This window comes from Pseudonaja textilis, chromosome Z (assembly GCF_049901715.1).
Source record: "Pseudonaja textilis isolate UNSWEBS1 chromosome Z, rPseTex1.2, whole genome shotgun sequence".
Classification (NCBI taxonomy): Eukaryota; Metazoa; Chordata; class Lepidosauria; order Squamata; family Elapidae; genus Pseudonaja; species Pseudonaja textilis.
Genome location: NC_142008.1, coordinates 124,859,479 through 124,869,530, shown reverse-complemented (window position 1 = coordinate 124,869,530; position 10,052 = coordinate 124,859,479). Strand labels below are relative to the sequence as shown.

General features: G+C 44.2%; 1 protein-coding gene across 1 annotated transcript; it reads left to right on the top strand.

Moving 5' to 3' along the window:
* Positions 1-9,945, top strand: LOC148124375 (thialysine N-epsilon-acetyltransferase-like). The gene is made up of 6 exons (XM_087916443.1): positions 1-174; positions 4,849-4,900; positions 6,593-6,676; positions 7,480-7,578; positions 8,525-8,565; positions 9,238-9,945. The coding sequence occupies exons 1-6, from the start codon at positions 112-114 to the stop codon at positions 9,415-9,417; spliced, it is 519 nt and encodes a 172-aa protein (XP_087772569.1). The 5' UTR covers positions 1-111; the 3' UTR covers positions 9,418-9,945.
* Positions 9,946-10,052: the final 107 nt, after the last annotated feature.

The following is a 10,052-nucleotide window of genomic DNA, read 5'->3' as shown; positions in this document are numbered from 1 at the left end:
CCACTGGCCAGGGTTCCCGTGTTGGGCAGGGCAGGGCAGGACGAGAGAAAAGGTCCTGGCTCTGTTGTCCTGTGCCACTTTGGAGCTGCCGCGTCCCTCCCAGCCAGAACAATGGAGTGTCTCATCCGTCCGGCCACCAGCGACGATTGTGAGATTCTCATGAGCTTCATCAAGGTGAGGTTGAGCGAAACCCAGAAGTTGGAATCTTCCTTCGAGCCAGAATTGGAGCGCATTGATTCTCCTGGATAGTGTTGGCCTTGGGTCCCAGGAAGGGAAGGGGAAGGGGAGGAAAGGGAAGGAAGGAAGGGAAGAGAAAGGAGAAAAAAGAAGGGAAGAGAAGGAAGGGAAAGGAAAGGAGAAAAAGGAAGGGAAGGAAAAGAAGGGAAAGGAAAGGAACAGAAAAAGGAAAGGAGGGGAAAGTCAAAGAGAAAAAGGAAGGGAAGGGAAAGGAAAGAAAGGGAAAGGAAAAAGGAAGGGAAAGGAAAGGAGAAAGGAAGGGAAGGGAAAGGAGGAAAAAAGGAAGGGAAGGGAAGGAAGGGAAAGGAAAGGAGAAAGGAAAGGAGGGGAAAGGAAAAGAAAAAGGAAAGGAAAGGAAAGAAAGGGAAAGGAAAAAGGAAGGGAAGGAAAGGAGAAAGGAAAGGAGGGGAAGGGAAAAGAGAAAAAAAGGAAGGGAAGGAAAAGAAGGGAAAGGAAAGGAGAAAGGAAAGGAAGGGAAGGGAAAGGAGGAAAAAAGGAAGAAAAGGAAGAAGGGAAGGAGAAAGGGATGGGAAGGAGAAAAAGGGAAGGAAGAAGGGATGGGAAGGAGAAAAGGGAAGGGAAGGAGAGGAAAGAAGGGAAGGAGAAAAGGTGAAGGAAGGAGAAAGGAATGAAGGAAAAATAGAATGAAAGACTAGAAGGAGCCTTCTAATCCTTAATATTTTCCTTCTTTCCTTCCTTCCTTCCTTCCTTCCTTCCTTCCTTCCTTCCTTCCTTCCTTCCTTCCTTCCTTCCTTCCTTCTCCCTTAGGAATCCAAAATAGAGCTTATTGGTCTATTGGATCCCACAAGTTCTGTGGGCGATAGCAGGCCACCCAAGGAAAAAGAGACACAAGCCACAAGTTTTCAGCTATAAGGTGGTTTCAAAATGTACCAGAACTTCTCGTCATCCTGCTGAACCACCTCAAGCTTTGAAACCTCCTGTTTTGGGCAAAGCCTGCGGCAATTGCATGATTCAAACAGGAAGGAGGAACCCCTTGGAAAGGAGGAACTGGCAAGCAATGTGCCCAGGTGTTTACAGAAAGTGACGGTTAGGGAAGTTGTGAAGGGCCTGTGTGGGTTAGAAGAAAAGTGCGAAGGATGGGTTTGGAGGTCATGGCGCCCTTTGGTTTATAGCAGTCCTGGTAGGACCTGCTAGATGTCCTTCGGTCCCATTGCACTGGCTCGTCCATGTAAGGGTGTGGCTGCAATTCTGCCTGTTACATCGATTTCATTTCTTACATTCCAAATGATGAGAAAACCGTAAGCCTCTGATCTTAAAGTCAAGAATTATTGCTGCTGGTGTTGCCCTGGTTTCCTCTTGGAATTTTCTTATGACCCTTCCTTCCTTCCTTCTGATTGGACAAGAATTGGTCCAGGATGGTATAAGAGCAGCAGGGTTGGGCTAGAAGACCTCCCGGGGTCCTTTCCAGCTCCATGATTTTAGGATCTGTCCGTCTGTCTTTATTTTTGTTCCTCTATGGTATCTATCTGCCTACCTACCTGCTCATCCATCCCTCCATCATATCTGTGTGTCTGTGTCTATGTGTCTGTCTGTCTGTCTGTCCCTCCCTGTCTCTCTCTCTCTCTCTTTCGCTTTAAGTCTGTTTCTTTCTTTCTTTCTCTCTCTCTGTATCTCCCCCTCTCTTTCTCTCTCTGTGTGTGTCTCTTTCTCTCTCTCTCTGTATCTCTCTCTGTGTATCTCTCCCTTTCTCTCTCTCTCCCCCCTCTCTCTCTCTCTCTCTCTGTGTCTCCGTCTCTCTCTCTTTTTATTTATTAATTTATTTTATTTTATTTGGTTTGTCAATTGCTTACAAGATAATAGGTATAAGTAAAAACATAGTTATGACATGGATTCATACAAGAAAAATAAAAAGAAACAATAGGACAGGGACGGCGGGCACATTGGTGCGCTTATGCAGGCCCCCTACAGACCTCTTAGGAAAGGGGTGAGGTCCATAGTAGAAAGTCTAAGGTTAAAGTTTTTGGGGTTTGGGGAAGAAACCACAGAGTCAGGTAGAGGATTCCAGACATTGACCACTGAATCAAAGGCTTTACAGAAGTCTATGTAGATTGCGTCTATTGCTTTGCCTTGATCGAGTTGTGTAGTCCATATGTTTTTGCAAGTGTAAGAGTTGCAGATTACAGGATAGTTTTTTCCTGAAACCAAATTGTTTATTGGAGAGTAGGTTGTTTGTCTCTAAGTGGAGCATAATGGATTGGTTAATAATTGATTCCATGACTTTACAGGTGACGCAGCATAAAGAGATTAGTCTGTAATTTTCAACTAGGCTTTCTCTCTCTCTCTCTCTCTTTCTCTCTCTCTCTGTCTCTCTCTCTGTCTCTCTCTCTCTCTCTGTCTCTCTCCCAATATCTAACTATACGTCTGTCTGTCTTTGTGTGTGTGTGTGTGTGTGTGTGTGTGTGTGTGTGTGTGTGTTGCAGAACAAAGAATCTTAAGTTGGCAGGTGAACTCACACCTGGCACCTGAACCGTTCCACATTTAGTGATGGGAACGGAAAAAAAACCCCGGGTCGAATCCACAAGGAGTCCCCAAGAGCCGGAGGAGGGCCTCTTGGTGAGGTTTTCCTTCAACTTAGAAAAGAGGAACCATAAATTCAGAATTAGCAGCCCCTGACAGCGCCTTTCTCTCTGATTTGGTTCAACCTGTCCAGGTTGGGAGATTGTGGGGTGCTGAGTTGTGTGATTGTGTTAAATACTGTGCAAGGAACCCCATTTTCCTAATTAGACTCAGGGATCCCAACCAGAACAAGGAAGCAAAAATAATTTCCTTTTGGCGTCCTGCCTAATTTCTCAAAGGAGCTCCTTGACTAAGAGCTGCAGCGGAGCCCAGTCTTTCCATAGCTTGAGTTAGACAGTCATTAAGTGAGTTGCGTCCCATTTTGTGATCTTTTGTTGCCACGGTTGTTAAGTGAATCACTGCAGTCCTTTAAGTGAGTCACACGCATTTTAAGTGAATCCAGCTCCCCCCTGGACTTGGCATCGCCTGACCCCAGGGACGCTGCGATGGTCGTAAATACGAGTCGGTGGCCCAGTGGCTGAATTTTGATCTTGCGACTGTGACAGTCGTTAAGTGTGAAAAACGGTCTCCCGTCGCTTTTTTTTCAGCGTCGTATCTTCGAAAGGTCCTCATTGGAGGAATTCCTAATTGTTGTTAAGCCTCCCTGCTGCATTTGGGGCGCTGTTTATATTTCCACACAACCCCACCAAAGTTTTTTATTATTTTACAAACACACCAATGCGTGAACAGTGTAGCACCTGAGTGTCATGCATTTGGATACAAATAAAATAGCATTAATCACACAGGTTTCCTTTAACACGCAGATGTAGTTCCAGTAATGATACCCATATTTTTTATGAAATGATCATCTTTCCTTATTTAATGTTTTGATGTGCCATTTTTTTATGCCAATCACCCTATTCGAAGTGTCATACCTTTTAATACAAGTAGAATATTATTAATCATATTTATTACATTTTGCAAGCTTACATAATTCTGATATAACACAAACATTTATGTTAAATTGAAATCTTCCATGATTTGCTTGTTCAACTATAATCCTTCATCATTTGGTTATTCAATCTATATATATAAAAGGAAATGCCCTCGCGCATCATCACAAAATCTCCAGAACCGTAAAGCTTACAAACTTGAAATTTGGGCACCTATGTTTCTCTTGGTTTCTAGGGGCTCACTAAGAAATGATTTTTCCAAATGACCCTCAGAGCATTTAGAGTATTTCCTATATTATTATTATTATTATTATTATTATTATTATTATTATTATTATTATTATTATTATTATTATTATTATTATTGTTGTTGTTGTTATTATTATTATTAGTATTATTATTATTATTATTATTATTATTATTATTATTATTATTATTATTAACACGCTCTGATGCTAAGGAGTTCTACTCCCCCTCCCCACCTGAAAAGAAATCTCTTCCAAAGGCAAAACACAAGCAGAGGAGTTTCAGTTTCATAGTAGAAGCAGCTTTACTACAGAACGGTTGAGCTAAGCCACGCCCAGGCTCCTTGCTGTCTCCTTCTTGCTCACCCAGCAAATACTCTTTCAGTTTCCAAACAGCCCTCCACTCTCTCCCACACCGATAAGACGCTAGCCAGATGAATACGCCTGGACGCTGGTAGGCAGAGACGGATATTTTTCCCCCCTTATTTTCCTCCCAAAAACTAAGCCCGATCACACAGTTTTGTAGCAAAGCACGGGTACCGAGCTAGTTCTAATAATAATACAAACATTTATATGATATTAAAATCTTCTGTGATTTGCGCGTTCAATTTATAATCCTTCGTAATTTGGCTATTCAGTATTTCAATATGTTACTTTCATGTTAATCACCCTGTTCTGTAGGTCGTACCTTTGAATGCAAATTAAAAAGTATTTTAATCCTATTCCTTACATTTAGCAGACATGCACATATTCCTATTGAATTATCACCATTCATCATTTATTTAATCGATAGTTCAACCTCTGGACAAGGTTGGAAATTTGGGGGTTCAATTCCCTCCCCCATCCGCCCCCAGGATGGCTTCCTAACCCCCTCTATTTTTGCCCCCCTTCCCCAGGAAATCGCAGGATATCATAATTTATTGCACGAAGTCTCCATCAGCGCCGAAGGTGAGGATTTGGAGAGGGAGTTTTTTTGGAGGGGGTAGGTGGGGGAATGCCAACAGCCCTCCCCTCCCCACGTGGGGGTGGCATTGGGGAGGGCAACCTTTCTGGAATTTGGGGAGTGGGCAGAGAGCAGAGGGAAGCCCTTGGCCGGCTAGTGGAGGGCACAGCCAGTGAGAGTGGGCACCTCCGCCCCTTGGGGAAATCGGGAGCGCTTGGTGGGCGAGAAGAGCCAGGATTTTGGGGTGGGGGTTTCTTTTTGCAAGTTTGAGTTCTGAAATAAGTGTTTGTTTCTCTTCCTCCCCATCTCCTTCTCCCTCCCTTATTTCTTCCTCCTTTCTTTTTTTCCCTCCTTGTCCTAATTTTCCTCCTTTCTTCCTTCTGTTCTCTTTCTCTTCCTCCTTTCTTTCTCCTCCTAATTTTCTTTCTGCACCCCTCCTCCTCCATCTTCTCCTCCCCCAATTCTCCTCCTGCATCTCTTCCTCTCCTTATACCTTCTCTTCTACCTTTCTTCTCCACCTCTTCTTCTTTTTCCCTCCATTCTTCCTCCTCTTCTTCCTAACTCTACTTCTCCATCACTTCTTCCTCTTCCTCCTTCTTCCTTCTCCTCCTCCTCTTCTTCTTACACCTCCCCTTCTCCTTCTAATTCTCCTTCTCCATCTCTTCTTCCACTACCACCTTCTCTTTTCTTCCTTCATTCTTCATCCATTCATCTTCCTCTTCCTTCCTTCCTTCCTTCCTTCTCCTTTTCCAAATTCTCCTTCTCCATTTCTCCTCCTTTCACCTTCTCCTCTTCCTCCTCCTTCTCTCTTCCTTTCTTCCTCCTCTCTTCTTCCTAATTCTCCTTCTCCATCTCTTCTTCCACCTCCTTTGCCCTTCCTCCTTCCTTCCTTCATTCTTTCTCCATTCTTCTTCCTCCTTTATGTCCTTCTCCTCCTCCATCTCTTCTTACATTTCTCCTTTCTTCTCTTCCTCCTAATTTTCTTCCTCCTCCTCTCTTCTTCCTAATTCTCCTTCTCCATCTCTTCTTCAACCTCCTCCGCCCTTCCTCCTTTCTTCCTTCATTCTTTCTCCTTTCTTCCTCCTCCTTCTCTCTTCCTTTCTTCCTCCTCTTTTCTTCTTAATTCTCCTTCTCCTTCTTCTTCCACCTCCTCCGCCCTTCCTCCTTTCTTCCTTCCTTCTTTCTCCTTTCTTCCTCCTCCTTTTTGTCCTCCTCTTCCTCCATCTCCTATTACATTTCTCCTTTCTTCTCTTCCTCCTAATTTTCTCCCTCCTCCTCTCTTCTTCCTAATTCTCCTTCTCCATCTCTTCTTCCACCTCCTCCGCCCTTTCTACTTTCTTCCTTCCTTCTTTCTCCTTTCTTCCTCCTCCTTTTTGTCCTTCTCCTCCTCCATCTCTTCTTACATTTCTCCTTTCTTCTCTTCCTCCTAATTTTCTTCCTCCTCCTCTCTTCTTCCTAATTCTCCATCTCCATCTCTTCTTCCACCTCCTCCGCTCTTCCTCCTTTCTTCCTTCATTCTTTCTCCTTTCTTCTTCCTCCTTTTTCTCCTTCTCCTCCTCCATCTCTTCTTACATTTCTCCTTTCTTCTCTTCCTCCTAATTTTCTTCCTCCTCCTCTCTTCTACCTAATTCTCCTGCTCCCTTCCTCCTTTCTCCCTCCATTCTTCCTCCTCCTCCTCTTCTTCCTCCCTGCCCCAGACCTGAAAGCTGACGGCTTTAGCCAAGATCCTTTCTTCAAATGTCTCATGGCTGAGCTGCCCCCCGAAAACCCCTCCAAGCCAGGTAAAAGCTGCTCCCAGCCACCCCAATTCCCCACCCCCCACACGCGTAAAACTTCAAAGTCTGAAAATGCAAGAAATCATATGTCAACTCATAAAATATTTCTCTGGCCTTTTTTAGAATTGCCAACAGAAAAGGAGGCGGGGAAAGGGGTTTGAAAGAGCAGTGCGGCAGCTTGGAAACCGAAAGTGCATTCCCTAAAAAGTTTGTCAAAGATAGTAACTAGGAAACTGAAGTTTCTGCCCCGCCAATCAGTGGTGGGATTAAAAAAAATTTTTTTTACTACCGGTTCTGTGGGCGTGGCTAGGGGTGTGTGGCTAGGGGGCATGGTCATGTGACTGGGTGGGCATGGGTGGTTTTTTTTGGTGTAGCCAACTCTAAGACCCAACATTCATGGTCACCCTTGACCCTGGTTTTCCCTCCCACCCCCTGGGTGTATCATAATTCATATCCTCCAATGGGACACCTCCCTAGCCCAGAGTCATCAATCAGGCTCTCCAGCTAGAATTTTGCAAAGCAGAAACTTCAGTCCCCTAGTTTACAATCAAAAGTATTGATGGAATGCACTTTCGGTTTCCAAGCTGCCGCACTGCTCCCCCCTCCCTTTCTATTGGTGACTCTAAAACGACCGCAGATATATTTTATGAGTTGACATTTAGCTTCTGATGCCATCCAGTCGTGTTATTTTACTTCTAAAATATTTCGTATTTGAACTCTGGTGGGTTTTGTTTTTTTACTGAAATGGGATGTGAATGCGCCACGCGATAAATAAATTCATATATGATAATTTTGCCCCCCCAACGCAGGGCGCCCGATCGGCTACGCCTTGTACTACAAGGGGTATTGCGTCAACCATGGAAAAATGGTCTATTTGGAAAATATCTACGTGGTGCCGGAATTTCGGGGTAGGTTAAACAATGATCGTGTTTGGACTCACCCAGGTTTGCTTTATTATCGTGAGATTGAGGGGGAGGCGCATATACTTTGAATAAACAGACAAAATAAGCAAATTAAGTCCATGACATCTTTTTAAAAAGCCAATTTTGATGAGCAATGCCTACCGGATTAGTAGTAGTTATATTGTCTTGCCAGTTGGAGTGATTCACGCCACCTGGGGAATTCTGGGAGTTGAAGTCCATCCACCTTAAAACATGCCAGATAGGGAATTCTGGGAGTTAAAGTCCACTCATTTTAAAGGTGCTGGATTGAGGAATTCTGGGAGTTGAAATCCATTCATCTTAAAGCATGCCAGCTGAGGAATTCTGGAAGTCCACCTTAAAGATGCTGGATGGGGAATTCTGGGAGTTAAAGTCCATCCATCTTAAGAAACGCCAGCTGGGAATTCTGGGAGTTAAAGTCCATCCATCTTAAGAAATGCCAGCTGGGAATTCTGGGAGTTAAAGTCCATCCATCTTAAGAAACGCCAGCTGGGAATTCTGGGAGTTAAAGTCCATCCATCTTAAGAAACGCCAGCTGGGAATTCTGGGAGTTAAAGTCCATCCATCTTAAGAAATGCCAGCTGGGAATTCTGGGAGTTAAAGTCCATCTATTTTATAGTTGGCAAGTTTGCAAAACACTAAAACAGAGAGAGGTTCAGTCTGGGCAAAATCCAGTGTTTCCCAAGAAAATGATTGCAATTATTAGAGCTTTTTTACTGAAAAAAGAAAGAAAGAAAAAGAAAGAAAGAAAGAAAGAAAAAGAAAGAAAGAAAGAAAGAAAGAAAGAAAGAAAGAAAGAAAGAAAGAAAGAAAGAAAGAAAGAAAAAGAAAGAAAGAAAGAAAGAAAGAAATGTAATTGACAAGGCACTTTTTGGGGCAACCCACTAACTTCCTTGTGGTTTCTTCTGTCCAGATAAAGGAATCGGAAAACAGCTGCTGGTGAAAGTGGCAGAAGTAAGTTCAGAATGTAAAACCTTTTCCAGATTTGAGTTGTGATGGCATTGAGGACTAGGGCCTTGTCTCTTCAGGACTCCCCCAAATGAGGAATTGTGGTCCCTCTCTCAGGAAAGGCAGATACAGGCAGTCCTTGGCTTGCAACCATTAGGGAATGCACAAAATTCCAACACTGGAAAAACAGGACCATTTTTCACACTTACAACCAAACTCAAGACGCTCGGCAAGTGACTCATACTTATGATGGTTGCAGCGTCCCGGGGTTCCCACGACCCCATTCTAAATGGGGGAAAGCCAGGTTCACTTAACAACTCTATTACTAATTTAACAACTGCAGCGATTCACTTAACGACGGTGGCAAGGAAGGTCACAAAACCGGGCAAAAATTACTGGACATCGTGACAGCAGCTTTGGGCTCGGTTGTGATCATAAGTCGAGGAATTGCTTGCACCCCATCAGAGGTTTGGTCGCTGGGGGATTGGTTTAAGTCGAGGATTATCTTTCCTGCTGGGTCAGATAAGGATCATAGAGCCCACAGCTTCGGTAGCAGTCTACTAGAGGAACGGGTGGGTGGGTGCGGGGAGGCCAATTTTCTTATTGCACCGTGGAAAGCCAGGTACTGGTTTAGCCAGAGTCACCTGTGAAATGTGTTATTTGTCTCTGGCCTGGCAGGTGGCGCTGGCCGCCGGTTGCACTGTGATGAAATTGAGCACCATGGAGAGCAACCAGCGAGCAAAGAGGTTGTACCTGCGGCTGGGAGCCCAGGACACCACCGAGTCCTTGGACTGGCACTGCATGGAGTTTAACAAGGAGGCCCTGCAGAGGCTCGTCCAGGGCAGGCAGGCATCGTGAACGCGCCCCAGGCCGACTCAGGAGGAGGAGGAGGAGGAAGAACAGCACTAACGCCAAGAGCAGAAAAACAGAATTTCTCAGCAACTTTTAAGACCTCTGGACTTCAACTCCAGAGGTCTTAAATTCCCCAGCCAGCAGTCATAGACTTCAATTCCCAGAATTCCCCAACCAGCATTTGTGGACCAACTCCCAGAATTCTTCAGCTAGCATTCCTGGACTTCAACTCCCAGAATTCCCCAGTCAGCCATGGGATTCTGGGAGTTGCAGTCCAGACATTTTAAACAGACTAAGGTTGAAAAACACTGCCCTACACAAACACAACCAGGCCCAATCCCCCACCCCCCAAATATAACTCCACGCCCCATAAACGAGATACTCCTCCATCCAAGAAGCAAACAGAAAACAGAAAAGGGGCACCTCTTTTAATTCCATTTTCAAAATACACCCATGGCCCGATATCATTATTTATTCAAAATAATAATAAAATAAAAATAAGGCAGGCTGGAAGGAGGAGGAGGAGAAGGAAGAGGAAAGAGAAACTCGGACACCGAAGTCTATTTTGAAGAAGAAGAAAAAAAATCTTTTAAAAATAAAATAAAATTTAACAGGCAAAAGTTCAACAGGGGAAGATTTGT

Bases quoted from the DNA above. Each gene is read 5' to 3' on its own strand.
- LOC148124375 (XM_087916443.1), top strand. From the start codon at position 112: ATGGAGTGTCTCATCCGTCCGGCCACCAGCGACGATTGTGAGATTCTC. The intron at 7,579-8,524 runs GTAGGTTAAACA...TCTTCTGTCCAG, and splicing joins CGTGGTGCCGGAATTTCGGG to ATAAAGGAATCGGAAAACAG. The intron at 8,566-9,237 runs GTAAGTTCAGAA...CTGGCCTGGCAG, and splicing joins TGCTGGTGAAAGTGGCAGAA to GTGGCGCTGGCCGCCGGTTG.